Here is a 24,507-nt window from a genome sequence, read left to right as displayed (position 1 = left end):
CAGCTCAGGGTTTATGAAAACAATTGTGATATCCCATAATAAAGAATTGTTTCCTACAGAGCGACACATTTTAATCCTGTTATTTCAGCTTTCTGTAAAACGTTTTAGGCAATCTCTGACCACCTGCTTTCCTTAGAAACGAATAAGAGATTTCCCTATAAACACCTCCAACACAGCACAGATCTCTTGTCATTCATGGGAAAAATGGGTACCAAACTTAGCAAAATTTATTTCTGGGTTCAGCAGTTAGGTTTTCTAGAACAGCCTCAGTGGAGGGGGTGGGGATGAGGACAGTACCTGAATTCAAGAAAAGCATGAGATAAGCACAGAGGATCTCTGAGGGTGATGAAGGGATTATAGAATTGAGCCTGATGGTGTGATGGGCAGACCAGATAGGGATCATTTTCAGTATTTCTGGAAGAGAGGCGGGACAGAGGGGATATGATAGAGACGTTTAAATACCTCAGTGGCGTTAATGTACAGGAGGTGAGCCTTTTTCAAATGAAGGAAAACTCTGGCATGAGGGGGCATAGGATGAAGTTAAGAGGAAATAGGCTTAGGAGGAGTCTAAGAAAATACTCTTTCATGGAAAGTGGTAGATGCATGAAATAGGCGGCCTCCCAGTGGAGGTCGTGGAGGCGGCTGTGTCAGAATTTAAGAAAGCATGGGACAGGCACAAGGGATCTCTTAGGAAAAGGAGGAGTTAGTGGTTACTGAGGATGGGCTGACTGACTGAATGGGCCATTTGGCCCTTATCTGCTGTCATGTTTTCTATGTTTCTGTGGCTTCAGAGTAGTTATAAATGGTTGGCTCCTCCTGCAGGTAGATTCCTCAGCGAGCTAACTTCCCTGGACAGTGATTCAAAGATGTTTTCAGGTCTGGTTTTTCCCATCCTGAAAGAGTGCCATCTACTGGTAAATATCACTATGAATCATAACTATTTACTGATCATTTTCAGTCTTCAATAAAGCTGTTAAAGATTTCTGACAGTTGCTCTTTCTTTATCCGGTAATCTAAGGAGACCTGACAACTTTGAACCTTATACACTTTTTTTTTAAGAAGAACAATCTAATTGAAAGGATATTTGAAATATACAAGTGTTGTATGCTGCTGGTTTGTTTTATAATGGTGTTAATCTTGGGGATAGATATTGGAGTGGAATATACTATATCTTTACACATAATTTATTATTATTTGCTGCATGAGAATTGACCATGATTAAGAAATCCTCACTCTTTGCATGTATGTATGCTCTTATCACGCAAGTACATTCTCCCCGCCAACAAAAGTTTGAGATAGGCAGAATGCCTAGACCCCATATATTATAGCTAGGCTGCAGCTTAAAAAGGCTGGCTGAATGGCATACCATTAGAACAGTGGGAGTTGGCAAAGGGCCTTTTTCACTTCTATGATTAAGAGACAGGATAAATTATTTCATGCTGTTACATTCTATATATTCTGTAGAAATTTTAATTTTGTTTTTCCTCTGTTGTAAATGTAACTCCAAATTTTGGCAAAAACATACCATGTCCTGTACTGTGTACGTGAATGTTTGTTTCTTTTGTGTATGTTTAGAGGCACAGAAGATATAGTATCTCCTCATGGGATACCCCTGGATCTCCTGGACAGAGTGATGATTATTAGAACAATGCAGTACTCGCCACAAGAAATGAAGCAGGTAAGTGACACTGGATTTATTATGCACAGAATCCCAGCATGCTAACAGCTGCTTCTCTTCACCAGACCAGCAGGTGGAGATAGTGAATACAGAATTGTGGGCTCTGCCCTATGAAGGCACTGTGTACATAAGATCAGACTAGTCATACTGGGTCAGACAAATGGTCCATCTAGCACAGTATCCTGCTTCCAACAGTGACTGACTGATTCATGTCATAAGTACCTGGCAGAATCCCAGAGAGTAGCAAGATTCATTCTACTGATCCCAGAGACAAGCAGTGGCTTTAACAATTCAGTATTTCTTTGTCCCCAGCAGGTGAAAGATGGTTTTCTGTGCATCTCGTGGGTTAGTGTCCAGTTGGCTAGCTAGCATCCAGTGGATTCAAGATTTCAGTTTATTTTGGATATACCTCATCATAGTCACTGCTTATTGGTTTACAGATACAAAGCAACAATGAGGGTTAAATTAAACAAAGCGAGAGAGAGAAAGGGAGGAAAATTACATTCCATCAATCAGGGAAAGAAGAGAGGAAAAAAGTGGCAAATCTATTTACCATAAGGCAGAGTGTCACCATGGTTCCAGAAGCACCAAGCATTGTTTCACATTTTGGAAGCAATCTCTCTGTTCATAAAAGGATGGGTAAGTTATTCCAGAAAGATGATAGAGCAAGGTGAAGAAAGTTTGGAGTGGCTCTTAGCCTGTAGGGGGATATACACAGAGGATACGCCCTGCCTCCTTCCCCCAGTTCTACCGTTCTTTTCTTCCTGCCTTGTCACCTGGACGAGAGTTGTTTTTGTTTTTAAGTTGTACTGAGGATCAAGTAAAAAAAAAATTTTTTGTGAAGGATAAGCCTGTTCTTTTAAGACTAATATTCTAAATGCCTCTGTCTCTACTCATCCTTCCTTGGGGGGGGGGGGAGGGGGGGCGCAGGAGTGTGGCTTTACTAGGAGCAGTTCTTACGGTCTTAAGCCGACTGCTCCATTTCGGTTCACTAGCAGCACAGCTCTTGCTCCCATTCCTACCTGGCAGCTTCAGCAGAGGGAGTTAAGCACTGCTGTAGATGTGGTGCTCAGATTGGCACATCAGCAGTAGGGTTACTGGAACAGAAGGACAAATCCTTTTAGCGCTGTCAGATGTGACTGTTCACTTGGAGAGGCTATTCTCTTTTGGGCTGGCCTGCACTTGCCTCACAGAAATTGCTGGAAGCCATTTGTCTTCTGCATATCCACTTCTCCAGTTGCCCCTCTGCTGCCTCAAAATACCTTGGAACCTGAAAGGCAAGGTGCAGACAATCAAACTTTGCATTTTAGAGTAGCTCTAGGAGTTTCTATTACTTTTTTCCTCAGGATTTTGTTTTGCTATCGGACATATTAGCTTAAAGAAAGCTTACAGTTCTTGGAATGGACTTTTCAGAAATCAGCTTAAGAATATTTGAGGTTGGAGCAATTGGATTCAGAATCCTTAGTTTTGGTTTCAGCTATGCCCTCTATTCAGGTGTCAGTGACTTCAAGGACCTCTTGCTTCAATGAGCCCTTGGAGGAAGGGGAAATTCCCATGTGGTAAAGGTCTCTCTCCCTTGATTTCTAAATCCTTTGAAGTTTAGTTTATCATCATTTAATATACCACCTTCTGTAAAATCAAAGTGGTGTACAAATAAAATTGAATGAAATAAGGAAAAGAACTCCAACTATGAAGAAAAAGAGAAAATAAGTCAAGTGGAAGACCAAGAAATTAGAAAAGAGCAAAGCAAGGAGCCCAGGAGGCCTCTACTCTGGGGAATCCCATTTTGGTATGGACTAGGAAGCCACCTCAATCCTTTCCTATACATGAAGCTGACAAACTCTTGTTTTGGCAGAATGAGATTCCCCTAATAGAGGAGGGTTCCTTGTTGCCTGTGCCAATTCTAAGCTCTGTCCTTTCCTTCCTAAGGAAAAGGATAATCTCAGGCAGCCTAAGGTGGATACGCTAGTGACTGCTGTCTGTAAGAGGGCTCCCATTCCAGTTGAGAGCGATACAGCCCCTAAAGATCTTCAGGATTGCAGAATAGAGGCTTCCTTGAAGCTTTCCATTTGACATAGCTACTTTAGGCTTTCAATCATCAGTGTGTAGTGCTTAACACAGAGCAGGACCCGCATATTCAAGATACGGATAACTTTGCCTGTATCAAAGTAAGTTAGCCTATGTAACTGATGCTTTTTGTGATTTAGTTGGCACTTCAGCATAGGGAACAACTCTTGCAGTGACACTAAGGCCTTTCCTGTTGGTAAAAAAATTGGGCTGCAGACTCGGCTTCTGTGTTTTGTCTTAGTAAGCTCTCATTTAGAGGCAAGTTGCTGTTTGAAGAGGAGATTTAGAAATTGGTTAAGAATTTGGGACAGATTCAACTTCAACGGCTTCCAGAGGATAAACCTAAATCTGAGGTGTTGGAGTTGCACAGTTCCCTCTTAGGGCACAGCACACAAATTCTGTTCTCTCTCTCTCTCTCTCTCTCTCTCTCTCTCTCTCTCTCTCTCCTGGTTGGTGGACACAACACTCGCAAGTTTTGACTTTGTGGCTTCAAGAGAAGATATATAGTGTTTTATTTTAAAAGGATCTATTCTTCGTTCAGAAGTGTACCTAGTTTATTCTGTTCCTAGCTGGAGGGAGTTTTTCTCTATAATAATTCTTTGACCTAAAGGTACTGGCAGGTGCCTCATCTGCTGTACCCCTTTATCATGTGGTGATGTGATTGGAAAGTTGTGGTTCTTTGTCTCCACCTGCTGGTTTAAGCCATACTGTCCACACATCTGCACTTGTCTAGCAAGATTCAAAGAGAAGAAATTTAACAAATAAGAATAAATTTCTCCGTAACGGTCCATAGTGTAACTGCGCCTTAAGTACTGCATGCATTATAACAGAACTAGAAAAAGTACAGTGGGTGACACATGATAGCGGGTAGACCATTGTGTGCCAGCAGGGCACCTCTTACATTCCCTTCTAGGTAGAGAAATATTTAGTAATGTTTCATCCACATCTATTTATGCTCTTAAAGTAACAACAATAAAATGTCACATGTATCATGGTATACGAAAAAGATTTTCCTTCACTAAAACAACATACCATAACAGTGATATTTGTATACCAGGAGCGTAGCCAGACTTCGGGGGGGGGGGGGGGGGGGGGGGGTGGTCCAGAGCCCGAGGTGAGGGGGCACATTTTAGCTCCCCCCCCCCCCCCCCCCCCCGGTGGCGCCGACACCCCTCCTGCCATTCTGACACCCCTGCCTCTGCCACCACCAACTTTGCCCCCCCCTGCCGACGACCCTCAACCCCCCTCCCCTCAGCTGGCGGGGGTTGGGGTCCCCCGTCAGCAAAGGCAGGTGACGGCAGGTTGGCGGCTGGAGGGGGGGTTGGCAGGGGGTCCAGGCCCCCCCTGGCCCCACGTAGCTATGCCACTGTTGTATACTACTATAACAACAAAGTTCTAAGCAGTTCACAGCACTTGTTAAGAAGCCAGAACAATCTCCCAGGAATTACTGCAAAAAGAAATCTCTAAATTACTTAAAACAAACTTTTGGAAAAAGTAAGTCTTAAGCTTCCTCCTGAATAAAGCATAAAAATCAAATTGAGAGAAACAGGAAGAAAATTCTTTGCCAGAATTTAGGCGCTTAATGTGCCAGTAGTAATTCATAAATTTTCAATCTCTTACATCCTTTAGCAGAGGGAAAAACTGAAAAGAGAATTATTGTAAACTTGCCTGGACCTGGACAAAAATGAGAATTGGCAGTATTTGGCATTGTTCCATTCTGAAGAAATGCATTGTCAGACACGGACTATTCTTCACACCTTACAGATGCATTGCTCTTGGTAAGCAGGAGAGCAAAGATTTCATATAGCCGGGGTAGACAGACGTCTACGGGGCAGAATGGATGGGTCATTTTGGTCTTTATCTGCTGTCCATTTTCCATCCAGTACAACGTTTTATTGTTGGTCTATGAGGTTCAGAAGTTGTGTGTCCTGGTTTAAGGGTTATGATTTTGTGATTTCATTCACTGTAGTCTCAAAGTGAAGCTTTGTTGGTTGTACTTTGGTTTAGGGAAGGGAGACTGTCCTTGTTTATATTGGAATGCTTTTCCAAGGGATATCAGCTGTAAGAGATTTAATGAATGTTAAGAAGGGTCTTAAAACATTTTATTTCCTCAGCGACCCTCCAGACCGGTCAAGACGCGTGGGTTATGTCCTCCTACCAGCAGAGGGAGACTGAGAAAACACTAAGCTTTTGAAGCCTGTATATATAACCTGTGCAGAACCTCCACTAGCCAGTATTTTCTCAGTCTCAGCAGAGGTAGCAGTTGACAGCCTGTGCAGTCTCCAATAATCTGGTGAGGTAGTTTGTCATTGGGTCGTAGGATTTTTTCCTTCCAAACTTTATTCTGTTGCAGTACCCTGTACGTGTGTGTGTAAAAAAAAAAAAAAGGTGCTTTGGGGCCCTGGGTCTGGTGGGGCCCAGTTTTTCCCCCTGGGGTGTTACACCTATGTTTGGGTCCCTCCCCCTGTGCTGCTCTCTATTTCTGTTTGCTTGGCAGCTTTGTGCCTCGGCTGCTTTCTCAGTATTGTAGCCTTGAGTGCCTTACAATTTCCAGATGCCAGAGTTAGAGTACGATGCCTTTAAGGTCAGTTATTCTATGTCATTTTGCTTGCCAGCTTTGTGCCTCGGCTGCTTTCTCAGTATTGTAGCCTTGAGTGCCTTACAATTTCCAGATGCCAGAATTAGAGTACTGTGCCTTTAAGGTCAGTTATTCTATTTCGTTTTGCTTGGCAGCTTTGTGCCTCGGCTGCTTTCTCAGTATTGTAGCCTTGAGTGCCTTACAATTTCCAGCTGCCAGAGTTGGAGTACTGTGCCTTTAAGGGCATTTATTTCTTTATTTCAGCGGACCGAACGGGGGTTTTGATTCCTTGCTGGAACGAGAGAGCAGCGCTTTCTCCACTGCTTTTGCAGTGTGAGTGAGTTTTGGTTTGGCGCGTTTGCGGAACAGCTTTTCCCTTCCCTCGTGGTTTATGGCGGCCCAGCTCCTCCGATGTCGCGCGTGCTCGTGACGAGGGGTAGAGGCGCCGGGCGCTCAGTGTAGCTTTGCGGTGCACCTATAAAGGTGGCTGCGGCACCCCCCGACTTGACCGCGGAGGGATCGATGGTGTCGGGAGGTCTCCGGGTCAGCGGGAGCGTAGGCAGGGCCGCTGTCAGCGGGAACAGTTTCGGCGGGAACAGCCGCCATCTTGAGTCTGACGCGGCCCGTGGAGCCGGCTGGTTTTGGGCCTGCGGCCTCCGTTTTTGGCACAAAAGGGCCTAATGACGGTCCAGGAATGGTGGGCTTTCCTCCAGATTTTGTCTGGACGCGGTATCAGGCCTGGAGATCGGGACCCCCCCCTCCCCCCCCCCAATTGGAAGAGGGGGCTATTTCCGTCTTGGCTGAGAGACCACGGTTAGAGTGGTCAGAGGACAGGCAATGTTTTTCTCCTGTAGCTGCAGAAGCTGCGCTTAGTGATCTGGGGGAGTCAGATGGAATTGACGGCTCTCAGGAGCAGGATTGTTGGATTCCTGGAGAGGATCCTTCAGTAGTGCGGATTTTCCATAGAGATGAGCTGTCAGAACTCATAGATCAGGTGTCGTCCACCCTTCAGTTTGGTCCTGAGGTGGCTTTGGGGGAAACTGTCCAGGATCCGTTGGTGAAGGGCATTCAGCGTCAGGCGTGATCCTTCCCTATGAACAAGGATCTCCGGGAGATGATTTGTCAGGAATGGGATTTGCCGTGTAAGGTGGCAAAGGCAATGGCGAGGCTTTATCCCCTCCCTCAGGACGATAGGGATTCCTTTAAGGCTCCCACGGTAGATGCAGTAGTGACGGCAGTAATTATAGCTACGGCTATCCCGGTTGATGGAGGAACGGCCCTCCGTGATCCTCAGGATAGGAAGTTGGGATCTTTTCTCAAGCGTAGTTTTGTTTTGTCGGCTCTAGCCCTGCAGGCCTCGGTTTGTGGGGATCTGTTAGCTCGGGCATGTTTTCGTTGGGCCGAGAAGCTCCTGGATGATTCGGTAGATGTTGGTTCTTCTGGGGGTCAGGAGGTAGCCGACTTGGACATGGGTTCATCCTTTTTGTCTGAGGCTTTTATGATTTGTTGCCTACTTCAGACAAAAAATATGGCTATGGTTGTGGGTCTCTGCCACTTAAGGGAGCTATGCTCTTTGGAGAAGATTTGGACAAGTTAGTGTGAGGTCTTAGTGATACCAAGGTTCTATGGCTTCCAGATTTTCGGTTCAAGGCAGGGGCCAGAACTAGTTCCTCTCGGGGACGGTTTAGGGAGGCTCAGCGGTATAGGCCGGGCAGATCGAGTGGGACCTACCCCTAGCTGTCTGTTTGTCCAATTTAGATTGTAAGCTCTGTTGAGCAGGGACTGTCTTTTCATGTTAATTTGTACAGCGCTGCATAAGTCTAGTAGTGCTATAGAAATGTTTAATAGTAGTAGGACCTCTAGGGGTCGGTTTTTCCAGCGCACACAGTTCTTTCGTGAGAGTCATCGCGGAGGGCGTGGCTTTTCCGCGGGAGGTTAGTATTCAGGCCACAATTCCCAATGAAGGTGTGCGGGCTCAGGCTCTGGTGCATGTTGGGGCTCGGCTGAGTCTGTTTTACCAGAGTTGGGCCCAAATCAGGTCAGATCAGTGGGTTCTCAAGGTGTTTCGAGGCGGATGTGCGCTGGAATTCGAAAGCTGTTCTCCCGAAGTGTTTCTGGAATCCCTCTGTCGGTCTTGGAGCAAGAGGGCAGCAGTGAGGGACACTCTGCGGTGGCTGCTCGCGTTGGGAGCCGTGGTTCCTGTTCCTTCAGATCAGCAACGCTCAGGGTGCTATTTGATCTATTTTGTGGTCCACAAGAAAGAGGACACTTTTCGTCCCATTTTAGATCTCAAAAGGGTCAATGCGGCACTCAAGGTGCCCTCTTTCCGGATGGAGACGTTGCGGTCGGTCACTGGTGCGGTCAGGAAAGGAGAGTTTCTCACTTCCCTGGATTTGACGGAAGCTTATCTTCACTTTCCTTTGTGCAGCCTTTTGGTTCCAAGTTACAGGGTCCGATTCGTCGGTTCCTTGCAGAGAAGGCGCCGACGGCCCGTACTTATCGTCAGGTCCTGGGCCTGATGGCGGCGACCATAGAGGTAGTTCCGTGGGCCAGGGCGCACATGCGTCAGGTACAGTCAGCTCTGCTCAGTCGTTGGTCCCCTCTGTCGCAGGACTTGGAAATGTGTTGTCCGCTGTCGGTGGCCCCTCGTCTCAGTCTCCGCTGGTGGCTCAGTCCGCGCAATTTGGGAAAGGAATGCCGTTGGAGTCCCCACAGGGGCTGGTAATGGTCACGGATGCCAGTCTGCAAGGTTGGGGGGCACATTGTCTCAGGTAGCTCAAGGCCGGTGGTCTCGGGCAGAAGCAGAGTGGTCCATCAACCGGCTGGAAACTCGGGCCATTCGGGTGGCGCTCCAGGCCTTGACGTCGGTGGTTCGCCACAAGGCAGTCCGAGTGCTCTGTGACAATGCCATGGCAGTAGCATATGTCAACCGTCAAGGGGGGAACAAAGAGCCTTGGCGGCGCAGTTGAACTCATCTTCAGGCTCTCTTGGCAGCGCATGTGGCCGGGGTAGGTCACATAGATGCAGATTATCTCAGCAGGCACACTCTAGATCCCAGAGAGTGGTCTTTTCTTCGGTCAGTGTTCCAGTGAGTTGTGTCGGTCTGGGGACTTTCGGTGATCTTAGGGCAACGGCTCGCTATGCGCAAGTTCAGAGATTTTTTTTTTTTCAGTCGCTGAAGAGACCCTTGAGCGGAGGAAATCGACACTCTTCTGTTGCCTTGGCTTCGGGAGTGACTGTATGTGTTTCCTCTGTGGCTGTTAGTCGGTCGAGTAATATAGCGCATCGAACATCACTCCGGTCGGGTGATTCTGGTAGCTTCGGATTGGCAGCGTCGACCATGGTATGGAGACCTGGTGCGGTTGGCAGGGGCGGCGGCCATGCCTTTGTTGGGATCAGTTCTGTGTCAAGGCCCGATAATCATGCCGGATCCGGCTCGGTTTTCGCTTATGGCTTGGCTCTTGAGCGGCACAAGTTGAAGAAGAAGGGGCTTTCGTCCAGTGGCTTTGCTACGATGTTGAGTTGCCGTAGACGATCCACTTCCTTGGCGTATGTCCGGGTTTGGAGAATCTTTGAGCACTGGTGTGAAGACCATCGAGTTCGGCCGTTTCACTCTTCGGTGGCGGAAGTTTTGGAATTTTTGCACGATGGTGTTGATAGAGGTCTGGCCTTGTCTACACTGAAGGTTCAGGTGGCAGCTTTGTCATGTTTTCGTGGGAAGCTTCAGTGAAAGTCCTTCGCGTCTGTGCCTGAGGTAGTGCGTTTTTTGAAGGGTGTTAAGTTGCTGCGTCCGCCTCAGTGACGGATGGTGCCTCCGTGGGATTTGAAGCTAGTTTTGGATGCTTTGATCAGGCCTCCGTTTGTGCCTCTGGTATCGGCATCTTGTAAGGATTTATCTTTAAAGGCGGTCTTGTTGGTGGCGATTACTTCAGCACGGAGTGTTTCAGAGCTTCAGGCTTTGTCTTTTAGGGAACCATTTTTGTCCTTTCTGAGGGAAAGGTTTCGTTGCGGACGGTGCTTTCCTTTTTTGCCCAAGGTGGTTTCCGAGTTCCATGTTAATCAGGTCATCTCTCTGCCAGTGTTGGGTGATATGGCTGGAGATTCGGAGCAGCGTGGTATTGCCAAGCTGGATGTCAGGAGAGTTTTGAGTTGTTATCTCTCTGGAACTCAGGACTTCAGAGCCTCTGACCGTTTGTTCGTTCTTCATGGTGGCCCAAAGAAGGGTGCAGCGGCTCCTAAGGTGACCATAGCACGGTGGTTGAAGGAGGCGGTTGCATCTGCTTACTTGGTGAAGGGTCCTGTGGTGCCTAGGGGCTGGTCTGCTCATTCCACTAGGGGAATGGCAGCCTCGTGGGCGGAGAATAGTATGATTTCTCTGTTAGATATTTGTCGGGCTGCGGTTTGGTTTTCGTTGCATTCCTTTGTGAAGCATTATAGGATTCCTGTGCATGCAAAGGACGAGGTGCGCTTTGGGGCAGCAGTTTTGACCTCTGGCCTTAGTAGGTCCCTCCCATAAGTTAGTTACTGCTCTGGTACGTCCCACGCGTCTTGACCGGTCTGGAGGGTCGCTGAGGAAGGTGAAATTAGATCTTACCTGCTAATTTTCTTTCCTCTAGACCCTCCAGACCGGTCAAGAGCCCGCCCTGTCTGTATTGGAGGCCAGGAGGTGTGTTTGTTGGATAATTCTTGGCTGCTGTAAATTGTTGTTTCTCTAATTGCAGACTGTTTATTTCTGTTTTGTGATAGGAGTCCGGGACAGGTGGGGCTCTTCTTTGATAGTCCACCTGTAGAAGCCCAACTGTTTTATCAAAGGCAAAGGAACATGTTTCCGTAAGAGCAAGCGGAAGATGTTTCTTGTTTTTGCAGTTTACTGTGACCACGTACAGGGTTGCTAGTTGTTGTTAGTGTTTTTTGTTTCTCTGCTTTGTCAGGGGTATACTGGCTAGTGGAGGTTCTGCACAGGTTATATATACAGGCTTCAAAAGCTTAGTGTTTTCTCAGTCTCCCTCTGCTGGTAGGAGGACATAACCCACGCGTCTTGACCGGTCTGGAGGGTCTAGAGGAAAGAAAATTAGCAGGTAAGATCTAATTTCACCTTACTGTGCATATTGATTTATTTTTGTACCCCGCACTTTCCCACTCATGGCATATGGCTAAAAGGGAGGAGGATCTTCTGTGGTTTTATAGTTTTGAGATTATATGTAATTTTTTTTTGTCCTATGAAGCTCACTGCATGGAGCAGCTAAATCATATGCAAGGTCCACAAGTTTAAATAAGTTAATAACTCTGCTCAGATACTTGAATTGAGCATTCTGATGTCTAAATCCTTTAAAGTTGTCACCATGTAAAAATGGAGTCTGGTGGCACCTTTTGTAGACACTGATAAGATCTTTTGCAGATGTGTTTTAATGACGTTGCCTCTTGCCCAATAAATTAGTTAGAGGTACCTCCAGCAACCTTTACCCAATAGCATCAGTGTGTTTCCCTTTAACATTTTTCTGCCTGTGTTTTCATTTTAGTTTTAAGAGATAAATCTATAAGCTATGTGTATATGTACAAATGTTTAAACAAAAAAAAACATCCTTGTGCATTATTGCCTAGTAAATTGGTGAATAGAGGTACTGAGTTTTGCTTTTCCTTCTCTTCTCAAATGACTTTCAAATATTCTAAGAAATTCCGTGCCTGTCACTTTTGTTCCATTTTACTTTTAAATATGTGTTGTAGTATGGCTTTAAAACTGTGACAGATCTTGATGGCATTGGGCAATATTTTTTTTTCTGCTTCGCACTGACTGCAGTCTAGTAGCTGTTCGGACATATATGATGTCTGCATAATCCTCTTATCTAGAATATGTATTTCTCTTAGTGTGCTTGTGTTACTTTCAAGTATAATTCATGCTTGCTTGCGACATCAGTCTGGACACTCTCATAAACTATTGTAGTAGGTTATTAAATGATTAAAGATCTAATTTATTAACTGTCCATTTTCACTTTCAAATGGAGGCAGCATGAGTGAGAAAGCACCCACGTGGCATTTACCAATCTCTTACGGTTATCAATAGAAATCAAACAAAATAAAACATGGAAAAGAAAATAAGATGATACCTTTTTTATTGGACATAACTTAATACATTTCTTGATTAGCTTTCGAAGGTTGCCCTTCTTCGTCAGATCGGAAATAAGCAAATGTGCTAGCTGACAGTGTATATAAGTGAGAACATTCAAGCATTGCTATGACAGTCTGACAGGGTGGGAGGATGGGGGTGGGTAGGAAGTATGCATGGGGACATCAAAGCATATCATTGATATTCTAACAGGGTGGGTGTGGATAGGTGAGGGGAGGGTGATCAACAGAGACATACAGCTTTATGGTTTATAATGGGCTAGGAACCCCAGGTCCTTGTTAAGTCCTTTCTGTTGGGTGTTAAAATATTCAATCATTCTGACTTCAAAGGTCTTACGTTCTTGTATGGTTTTAAAGTTACCTTTCAGTATTCTCACTGTGAAATCACTGGTACAGTGTCCTGGTTCTGTGAAGTGCTGTCCCACCGGGGTGGGGGCCCTACTGGCTGTATTGTTCATGTGATGTCTATGTAAATTGAATCTTGTCTTAAGCATCTGGCCTGTTTCTCCAATATAGCATCCTTCATTACATTTTTTACACTGAATGATATATACCACATTGGAAGATGAGCAAGTGAAAGATCCCTTTATGTTGAATATCTTTCCTTTGTGGATGACTTTGGGGTCCTGTGAAATATGTAAAAAATGTAATGAAGGATGCTATATTGGAGAAACAGGCCAGATGCTTAAGACAAGATTCAATTTACATAGACATCACATGAACAATACAGCCAGTAGGGCCCCCACCCCGGTGGGACAGCACTTCACAGAACCAGGACACTGTACCAGTGATTTCACAGTGAGAATACTGAAAGGTAACTTTAAAACCATACAAGAACGTAAGACCTTTGAAGTCAGAATGATTGAATATTTTAACACCCAACAGAAAGGACTTAACAAGGACCTGGGGTTCCTAGCCCATTATAAACCATAAAGCTGTATGTCTCTGTTGATCACCCTCCCCTCACCTATCCACACCCACCCTGTTAGAATATCAATGATATGCTTTGATGTCCCCATGCATACTTCCTACCCACCCCCATCCTCCCACCCTGTCAGACTGTCATAGCAATGCTTGAATGTTCTCACTTATATACACTGTCAGCTAGCACATTTGCTTATTTCCGATCTGACGAAGAAGGGCAACCTTCGAAAGCTAATCAAGAAATGTATTAAGTTATGTCCAATAAAAAAGGTATCATCTTATTTTCTTTTCCATGTTTTATTTTGTTTGATTTCTATTGATAACCTTAAGAGTGGACTAACACGGCTACCACACTCCCAATCTCTTACGAAATCGCATGTGAGGTGTTCCCAATAACCAAGGCATAATGTTATCGTTAATTGTTGTTTGACATTAGTTCTTTGTGGCCAACAGATATTGCTCCTCTGAGAAGGTTATGGAGGAGGCAGTTTTGAATCTGATGCCATTTTGTCTGTAAGATTAATTATTGTTGAAATGAGTGAGCAGTGTACATTAGAAGCTAAATGTAATGTTTAATTTTGGTTGAAGTGCTTGTCTTTAGATGTCCCATCATACTGAATATTTGTAAAGTTCATGCGAATTAACACTTAATCTAGGAGTTGGTCCTTTTTTGACCAGTTTTTCCTGGTAAGTAACATGTTCTAGTTTTAAAGATGCACTGTGTGGTTTTGGCCATGGCATTCACTGTTTGTCTTGTGCCTTCTTATTTATTTATTCTCATTTGCTGAAGCTTAAGGGAAATCTCTGTACAAACCTCTTGAATCAGGGATAAACTTGGAAAAAAAGAATTTAAAAAGCTAACAAACAGGAATTACTCTCAGAAAAACTGTTTTAACTTTTTTATTTTGGGGGGCAGTACACACCCCATATGTGTGTTTATAGGCTTAATTTAACAAGTGCTTCTTGCTATCTTGTTTACGAAGCTGCCAAAGTGAAAAATACCTGTATTATATGAGGCTCACGGTTCCAGAGTTATCTCAGCACTACAACACACAACATCATTATCCAGTCTGCCCCTTATCACTCAGCTGGTAATACAGACTGCACAGAGACTTGTGCACTTCCTGGAGCTTTATATGTAGAAGCTTTTTTGGCACTATCTTGTTCCTTAGCTTTGCAAGGGTTTTTGAATTGATACTTCATAAGCTTTAAGGCTAATCAACAGATTAGATTAAATGTAGCAGGTTTGTGGGTTCATCTTTAGGAGTTAAGCATATTTTGATGAGGGGTGGCAGGTGGAAAGGAAAGCAATGGGGCCTTTACTGTCTCTTTGGCCTGCCAGGGTCATAAAAACATAAGCATTGCCATTGCTCAGCTCCTATATACTCTATATATGAGCTCACTTGGTCAGATTGCATTGAATTTGGGTGAAGAATTATTGTTTTGCACTGATGACATTTTGTTATTGGCTCCAGTTCGTTAGGATTTGCAGGTTATCTATGGTAATGTTATTAGCTGTATTAACAAAATCGGCAAATGGTCTTCGTCTGTTTGACTTTAAACTTAATACAGACAAAACCAAAATTCTTTGATTTGGTTTGAATTTGAATAATCCAAGGTTTATTCCAAACCTTGAGGAAACCCAATTTAGTGTAGAAAATAACATTCCTGGGAATGATTTTGGACTCCTCAAGGACGATGGAGCCTCAAGTTCATAGTTTGGTCCAGAAATCTTTTTTGAAGCTTAGTGCATTCATGTTTTGTTTTGTTTTTTTCCTGGTCATTATAGAATCATTGTCTAGCTGTCAATTTTGTCACTAATTGGCTATTACAATTCTCTTTAGTTAGATATTTCTGCAAAATTAGTACATAGGATTCAGTTTATTCAAAATATGGCTGCAAGGTTTATTTATTGTAAGTCTTACGTTTGACCATGCCTCTCCACTGTTTAGAGAACGACACTGGCTCCCACTGCAGGCTCGAATACATTTCAAGGTGGTGTGTCTTGAGTTTCAAAACCTTAGAAGCCCAGTGTCCCTTTGATTAATTTGTTGTGGCTTTCTATAAATAAACCCAAGTGTAATTATTTGCTTTTGGTCTCCCCTCTGTTAAAAATGTTAGTAACAAATTCACTTACGTATTTATCAGCGAACTCTGGAACAGCTTGCCTAATGAGATCTGATAGTTTCTTTTTTTTTTTCCTTCATTTTAGCAATGATTGTTAAACTGTAATTCCTAGCTATTGTGGCAGTAATTTTTTTTTTTTTTTGTTACCCCACTTCGAACCTTATGAAGGGATTAGACGGGTAATAAGTCCCCCAAGATAAGATAAAACTGGGACAGACCAAAGGTCCATTAAGCCCAGTATCCTGTTTCCAACAGTGGCTAATCCAGGTTACATAGAGGGGAACAATTGAACGACGCCGGCGAAATACATGGCTGGCGATGTATTTTGGCGGTGCCACAAACAGCTGGCCAGACCCGTATTTTCGAAAAAGATGGCCGGCCATCTTTTGTTTCGATAATACGGTTCCGGCCATCCAAATGCCTTGGATTTGGCCGGGGTTTGAGCTGGCCGGCTTCGTTTTTTAGCGATAATGGAAAGTTATGTCGGCCATCTCAAACCCTGGCCAAATCCAAGGCATTTGGTCATGGGAGGAGCCAGCAATTTTAGTGCACTGGCCCCCCTGACATGCCAGGACACCTACCGGGCTCCCTAGGGGTCACTGTGGTGGACTTCAGAAAAGCTCCCACGTGCATAGCTCCCTTACTTTGGGAGCTGAGCCCCCCAACCCCCCCCCCCCCCCCCCCCCCCCCAAACCCACTACCCACAAATATACTGCACCCACTAAAACTGCTCCAGGGACCTGCATACAGCCTCTAGGACTTATTGCTGCTGTATAACTTTGACACACCAGTTCACACCTGAAGACTAATCTCTCTGAAAAGGTCCTTTCTTGAAATATGCACGTTTACTCACAGTTAACTGCAGATCAGAGGTTGTGCCCCACTGGCAAAGAGTCCTCTGGTACTAAGATTAGCAGTAGGTCAGAGCTGGCACAATGGTGTACAATGCCCTCTTTCAGCACCATTCAAGGTAATAAGTTCTGTAATGTGGGTAACACAGGAAAGGGAACTAAAACTGGCTTACAAAAATGGCCACTACCGCATGGACTACAACAGGAAACAAAACAGGGCACACTCTGACCCAGTAAGCAGGGGGAAAGCACCAGGGGAGTAGAGCCTACCAACTACCAATACCTACACCCGCCACAATGCATTGCTGATGTGACTCTGCAGTGCAAATAACAGAAAAGGTGTCACACTCACCCCAGAGGCACATCACAAGCAGGAAAAGGCTGTCGGAGGACAGAACACATTCTGCTGTCATGGAGGTGGGTACGGCATTTGAGGCTGGCATACAGGCTGGGAAAAAAGTGTTTAAAGTGGGTTTTATTTGGTGGGAGGGGGTTAGTGACCACTGGGGGAGTAAAGGGAGGTCATCTCCGCTTCCTTCTGGTGTTCATGTGGTCAGTTTGGCCACCTTTTTGAGGCTTGGTCGTGAAAATAAAAGGACCAAGTAAACCCGGCGAAATACTGCTTAACGCCGTATTTTTTTTTTTTTTTTCCATTATTGGCGAAAGCCGGCTATCTGGTAGCCACGCCCATACCCGCCCATGTCCCGCCTTCACTTCGCCGCCGACACACCCCTTTGAACTTTCGCCGGCGAGGCGACAGGAAAGCGGCGATGCTGTCAAAAAAAGCAGCTTTCGATTATACCGATTTCGCCGCTTTCCCCAGATCGCCGGCCATCTCCGGATTTGTGTCGGGAAATGGCCTGCGATCACTTTCGATTATGAGCTGGATAGTAACATAGTAGATGACGGCAGAGAAAGACCTGTACAGTCCATCCAGTCTGCCCAACAAGATAAACTCATATGTGGTACTTTATATGTATACCTAACCTTGATTTGTATCTGCCATTTTCAGGGCACAGACTGTAGAAATGTGCCCAGTATTAGTGCTGCCACCCAATCTCTGCTAGTTTCTGAGGATCCATTTCTTCTGAACAGGATTCCTTTGTTTATCCCACGCATTTTTGAATTCCATTACCATTTTCATCTCCACCACCTCCCGCGGGAGGGCATTCCAAGTAACCACCACTCCGTGAAAAAATGTTTCCTGACATTTTTCTTGAGTCTGCCCCCCTTCAACCTCATTTCATGTCCTCTAGTTCTACCGCCTTCCCATCTCCGGGATTAATACCTTTCAAATATTTGAACGTCTGTATCATATCACCCCTGTTTCTCCTTTCCTCCGGGGTATACATGTTCAGGTCAGCAAGTCTCTCCTCATACGTCTTGTAACGCAAATCCCATACCACTTTTGTAGCTTTTCTTTGCACCACTACAATTCTTTTTACATCCTTAGCAAGATACGGCCTCCAAAACTGAACATAATATTCCAAGTGGGGCCTCACCAATGACTTGTACAGGGGCATCAACACCTCCTTTCTTCTGCTGGTCACACCTCTCTACAGCCTAGCAACCTTCTGGCTAAGGCCACCGCCTTGTCACATTGTTTCGTTGCCTTCAGATACTTAGGTTACAAGTACCTGGCATGATCCCAAAACAATAAAATAGATTTTGTGCTGTTTATCCTAGAAGTAAGCAGTGGATTTTCCCCAAGCCCACCTTGATGGCTTATGCACGTTTCTTTTAGGAAATTATTGAAACCCTACTGAGCTAACTGCTTTTACCACATTCTCTGGCAAGAATTCCAGGATCTCTTTTTTTAAATCTTTCTGGCCTCATGAATTTGTCTTGTCTTCTTCTATTCCCTCCACTACCTCAAGTTTTCAGGAATGTGGTATTAACTTCAACAGAATAGATGGAGTCATAGAGTGCCTGCAGTTCTCGCAGGAAAGGCCTGTATGCTTGAAGGGGGATTATTTGATTCATGAATATACTACCAGCTCATGCCCTTGAAGAAACCCTTGAATACTATCTTTTATATAAATCTCCCTCTTCTCTCTGAAACCCTGAACCTTTTCCCCCAACTGTCTACAAACAAAACCCCAAATATATCTGACTAGGAGTGGCCTAGTGGTTAGGGTGGTGGACTTTGGTCCTGGGGAACTGAGGAACTGAGTTCGATTCCCAGCACAGGCAGCTCCTTGTGACTCTGGGCAAGTCACTTAACCCTCCATTGCCCCCTGTATGCCGCATTGAGCCTGCCATGAGTGGGAAAGCGCGGGGTACAAATGTAACAAAAAACATCCAGTGATCAGTGGAACCCAATGTTGTCTTTCCCTATACTGGGCTTACTGGTTTCAGTGGAGCCCATGACATTGCCAGGCAGCACATAAGATCATCATGGCTGTTATAGCACATGCTGAGCTCTGGGAAATAGGTGCCATATCAAGAATTAAATGAACTAACTTTGGGAGTCGCCCTTCTGCACTTAGACAAAAAAAAAACAAAACAGGGTCTTCTCTGGTAACAGGAACTTATTGTGCCAAATTGTAAGCCAATTATGAATTGTTTCAACAGATTTGTTGGTAAAGAGAGACGGCAGAGATACATGTTAAGGATGTTTTGATTAAATTATTCTACCACCTCTAAAAACCAATATTGCTAATGAACCCCAAAAATATAGATTCATCTAACCCAAAAATGTGGAGTGTACCAGATGGCCTTTCCAGGGACCGTGCCTTCTCCATCTTCCTCATGGTTGGTATTTTTCTTCTTTCTTGATGTCCTTTGTTCTTCTCCTTGATGGTTTTATCTGTTGTCTCTGCCACTGACTTCATGGCAGTCCTATATTTATTAAAAGCATTGGCTTAAATTAGGTCTCAGGTTCTTCCCACTTGATACAGTCATGGAAAGAGGCTTCTGGGTGAATGGACATCACTGTTTTGCAGGGTCACGCCATTCTGCCCCTCCAGCCCCCACCTACACATGTGCACTGGTAGTCAGATATTTTTGAAGTCTCGGAAACTTGAATGGTAGGCTTTTGCCTTGGTCCTCCCGTGCTCCAGTGCAGAGTGGTTAGAACAGTGTTTGCTAAATTGCTCTCTTTGCATCTGTTGTGACTTCTGTTGCAGGTGATGTACTTTAGGCCGGTGGGCCAATGGTCTGTCCTACCACTTTAGGACTTTTTAGGGGCTCATTTTCAAAGCACTTACTTACAAAGTTCCATATGTTACTATGTAACTTTGTAAGTCTAAGCGCTTTGAAAATACGCCTCTTAATGGACTGTACGTGGGCTTAGCAGGGCATTTGCTTCATCTTCTGCTGGTAGCTTATGATGCAGCTCCCAGTTGATCTCTATCACCCCACTGGTGTCCGCATTGCCTTTGTTATATGCTCTGCATTGATTACCTGTACTGGCCTAGATGTGATTTAAGCTGCTGTGTTTGACTTTTTGGTCTTCATGGAGTGAAACTTGAATGTAATGAAGTCCTGCGGTTTTCAAGAAAGGGAAGATCACTTAGCTTTAAGCCTTGCATAGACAGCATTTCTGTAACAGAAGTTGAAAAAAAAATTGCTTAAAGATTTAACATTTGCTACATTTCCTGTGTGGTCCAATTAAGCTTTTGCTAGTTTGAGATTTTCTCAGGATTTGCCTTTTTCTTCCCCCCCAAAAAATTAGCTACTTTAATTATTGAAAGAGAGGAATCTTTTGATAATGTGATACCACTCTTAGTTGACTTACACTGGTTACTCATTGAACAGTGTATTCATTTTAAGATATGTTTTTAGTATTTAATGCTTTGCAGTTAGAAGGCCCAATATATTTATTTGACCGATTGCAGCAATATATCCAACCAGAGGGCTTAGGTTGGCTTCTCAAGGTCTTTTGGAAAGACCAGGTAACATTAAATTGTAGCCTATATATAAGGGAGCTTTTGCAATCTTAGGGCCTAAACTTTGGATTGAACTATCTTTAGAATTACATCAGGGTTTTTTTAATTATTTATTTATTTGTTGATGGCATTTATATCCCACATTATCCCAAAAAGAGACTCAAGTTCAATGTGGCTTATAGTTTAGATTTAAAAATACAGATACGTTACTATGCTCAATTTAAAACATTTTTAAAGGCATGGTTTATAGGAAATGTTTTTATGAAGCTAAGTAATGTAGTTTTAGGTATTATATGATGACTTGCTCTGTTGTAACTTGCTTTGCTTTGAGCTTAAGGTGAGGCAAACATTAAATGCTGTAAAGTGTGTTTGTCTCAGAGCTTAGTTCCTTATGTCCCAAGGCACTGTTTTTGAGGTCTAGCCAGGGTGCTGTCTTGCGAGCACCTGCAGTGAAGTGTATGCGTTTGGTGTGGTGGAGAATGCAGGCATTTTCATTTCTGGCCCCAGAATTGTGCACTAAGTTGCCTGAGTTTTTAGACAAGGAGCCAGATTATCAGTCATTTAATAGATGGTTGAAGACCTGGCTGTTTTCTGGATCTAGGGGATGATAGTATTAAAGAGGGATTCTCTCTTTGCTGCTGTGTGAGTGTTTGTTTAAGGGGGGGGGGGGTTGTTAATTGAAGATGATTGTTAATGTTTGTTTGTTTGTTACATTTGTACCCCGCGCTTTCCCACTCATGGCAGGCTCAATGCGGCTTACATGGGGCAATGGAGGATTAAGTGACTTGCCCAGAGTCACAAGGAGCTGCCTGTGCCGGGAATCGAACTCAGTTCCTCAGTTCCCCAGGACCAAAGTCCACCACCCTAACCACTAGGCCACTCCTCCACCTGTTTTTGAATTGTAATGGTGTAAACCAATAGCCTCTTTGAGGCTAGTAGGTGGCGTATAAAAGCTTTTAATTAAGGGGTGCCTCTACTTCCCTTTTTCATCTAGTTCTTTATGCAAAATAAGCCAAACATGCCAACAGTTTCATGATCAAAAATGGATTATTCAGTGACCTATGTAGGCCTAGAAGAGTCCATATCTGCTCTGTAGCCCTTAGCTACAGTATTACTGGAATTCAGCAGTGCTAAACATGTGCTCTGCCTATATTTCTTCCTGCCTCAACCTCCCCAAGCATTGTTGTCTCTTCTTTGGCTAAGTCCATTTGACATCTATTTTTTCTGCTCTTCTGTCCCACTTTCCACATGTCTTCCTAGTCTAGTATGTCTCTCTGTAGTTCCTAATGGGAAGAGCAGCAGGCTGAGACCCAGCAAAACCTGATTCAAATTCGGCTGTACTGTCTTATGATCTTGGACAAGTCACTTAACTCTTCGTTGTATCAGGTACAAAATTAGATTGTAAGTCTTCTGGAGACAGGGAAACACCTACTACACCTGATTATAACTCACCTTGAGCTACCACTGGAAAAGATGCGAGCTGAACTCCAGCCATAGCAATAACAGGAGAGTTGCATTGCCCATATGCCCAGTTGTCCTCTGCTCCATTTCATTGCTTCATTATGAATGCACATTGTTGGTAGGTCCTATAACAGTCATGAGATTGAGGTAGTTTAACACGTGATAGAAGAGATAGATCATGCAAGCAGACTGGGGCAAGATAAAATGCCAGTGTAGTATAGTGACATGTATCACCTCGCTTCAGACTGGTTTTGATTTAATTACATCCTTTATCATTAAGTGAATAATCTAGGGCACAGAGTAGCAGGATACTTACTGGATAACCATATGTAGCTTTAATGACGTTGTCTTACTAGCAGGGAACATTAATGACGGCCTGTAGAGTAGTTTTGATGGATTAGTTCATGCTTTACTGCACTTCAGTAGCTAATCTTCATCTGTCACTTTTGTTATCCTATTACTTCAGTTAAGATGTTGATTTATCGTTTGTGAACTAGTAACGTACAAATGTTTATACCATTACAAAAGTTTTGAATTTTTGCATCTTTCTCAGATTGTAAAAATTCGTGCTCAGACAGAAGGAATCAACATCAGTGAAGAGGCATTAAATCACCTGAGTGAAATTGGCACCAAGTCCACATTAAGGTAAACTAAGTATGGCTCAGTGTCATAACATGGCCAGCACAGTAGGAATTGGCAGGTCCAGCATGGGCGGAGAGTCTGGTTCTGAAAGGATCAACAGAGTGCAAGCAGTAGGGCACACTTAGATGGCTCAATAGAGCTGTCATGGCACATCAACCCTGCTCCATAGCAATCCTGGTACCTGAGTGAGAATACAGTTCTTCCTAGAGCCTAAAGCTCTATATATTGGGTGCCACTCTTAGTTTAGCCAGCAGGACTAACCTGGCCTTTCTGAGGTGCAACAACTAGCCTTTGTTCTCAAGCCCAAATCTTCTGTTCAGAAACAGGTCCAACACTTGAGCACATTGTAAGAATTCAGTGTTGCATTGTTAGTGTTACAAGTACGGTGTACTTTCTCAGAGTAGGTGTATTTGCTTTTATAAAGACATCACAAATCACTAATGGGAAAGGAAGTTCCCCAACAAGGGTCACTGGTATGAAGCTGAAGGAGGGGAGATTTGTTAGTAACATAGATTTCACAGAAATAGTGTTAGATGCATGAAGCAGGGTCTTGGTTGCAAGGTAGGAGGCAAGAACTGTCAGAACTGAGCAAAATCTGAGATGAGCAGAAAGGAGCTTTAGTTAATAGGGAAGCAAGGGGAAAACTAGAGGCCATCGGCATTGCAGTATTTAAAAAAGGAAGGGGAAAAACAGGTGATGAACTGGGAGGGGGGGTATTTTAGAGATGAAAGACTATAAACATAGATTTCTTATGGGGTCTTGCGTAAATCTGTAATGGCTAAAAAGCAGGGCCTCTTGTGGATAAACAGGATGGACCTAGTGTTCATTATCAATTTAGGTCCAGAAGTTGATGACGCACCTCACCTAAAGCCCAAGGTATGTTAAGAGATCATTATAAAGCACGATAAAATACTCCTCCACGTACCTATTTCCTGTTTGTGCTGGAACAGAAGAGTAAATGAGTGAATTTCTGATGGGTGCAGAAAGTATGATATTGTTTTTTTGTTTTAAGGGAGAAGGGGGCTGCCTTTTGATATGTATGTATGTATGTATTTCACATTCTGCTTATGTGGTCAGGGATCCGAGGCAGGCCTTTGGCAGTCCCTGGGAGATGGGAAGCATTTCAGTCTGCACAGTGTGACTCAGCCACTGTGCTGTGGTAAACCTCACATATTCCTTTTTGTCACACAGGTATGCTGTACAGCTGCTGACGCCAGCAAACTTGCTTGCCAAGATTAATGGGAAAGACGGCATCGAGAAGGAGCATGTGGAGGAAATCAATGAACTTTTCTATGATGCCAAATCTTCAGCAAAAATCTTGTCTGACCAGCAGGAAAAATATATGAAATAAGAGGAGAGACTGCATGAAGGCCTTACATGGAGCCTTGTCAGCAGCAGTTAGCTGTTAGGATAAGTTTTGTAACTTTCCCAGACAACAGAAATGGATTTATGGCGTTATCCCCAATACTGCTAACTTTTGTTAACCAAAGAAGGCTTTTTGTTTTAAAAAGTGCTGTGGAGAAGGTGGCCAGTGCTGCTTGAATTAGCTGCTCTTCTACCTGTGAGCTTCCTTCTGTGCTGGCACGGGCAGGAGAGAGGATGTCCTAGGCCCCTGGCCATCATTCAATAGTGACACTTACTACCTTACTTTAGAGCAGGGTTGTCCAACCTCGGTCCTCGAGGGCCACGATCCAGTCAGGTTTTCAGGATATCTCCAATGAATATGTATCATCTACTCACTTATCGCACTAATTATTGGTTCTAAATAACATTCTCATTATATCCACCATAAATTTTATTACAAATCCATAAATTACATATATCCACAGACCACCTCACATATTTCTCAAAGCTGTATTTTACCCCAATAACATGTTCCATATATCCCCACTATCTTATATAATAATTCTCACCTCCAACGTTCTAATGTGCCTGGGACCATGGCTCCCTCGGAGGTGGTCTGCTAGGCAGCTTAGAACACACTGATGTCAGTGATGCCATTGACAGCAGATTCCAAGGCAAGGGGAGGAGTAGGGAAACACGCGGAGCATGTTTCCCTACTCCTCCCCCTGCCTGGGAAACAGCTGTCAGTGCGCCGCTCCCTGCCACTTCGGAGCAAGTGGCAGGGAGCGGGGCAACACAGACCCCCCCCTCTCAGCACATCAC

At 44.2% G+C, this 24,507-nt stretch overlaps 1 protein-coding gene across 1 annotated transcript in view; it reads left to right on the top strand.

Annotated features, from left to right (window-relative positions):
• The window catches only part of RUVBL1 (RuvB like AAA ATPase 1), a 47,990-nt gene extending 23,692 nt beyond the window's left edge, over positions 1-24,298 (top strand). Inside the window, exons 9-11 of the mRNA XM_030207226.1 lie at positions 1,576-1,678; positions 22,253-22,344; positions 23,533-24,298. Of these exons, the coding sequence (XP_030063086.1) occupies positions 1,576-1,678; positions 22,253-22,344; positions 23,533-23,692 (355 nt within the window). The 3' untranslated portion in view covers positions 23,693-24,298. The remainder of the gene's footprint in view (positions 1-1,575; positions 1,679-22,252; positions 22,345-23,532) is intronic.
• Positions 24,299-24,507: the final 209 nt, after the last annotated feature.

This window comes from Microcaecilia unicolor, chromosome 6, assembly GCF_901765095.1.
Source record: "Microcaecilia unicolor chromosome 6, aMicUni1.1, whole genome shotgun sequence".
In the NCBI taxonomy this organism is placed as follows: domain Eukaryota; kingdom Metazoa; phylum Chordata; class Amphibia; order Gymnophiona; family Siphonopidae; genus Microcaecilia; species Microcaecilia unicolor.
The sequence above is the reverse complement of the archived record's forward strand: the minus strand, read 5'-3'. Positions and strand labels throughout refer to the sequence as shown.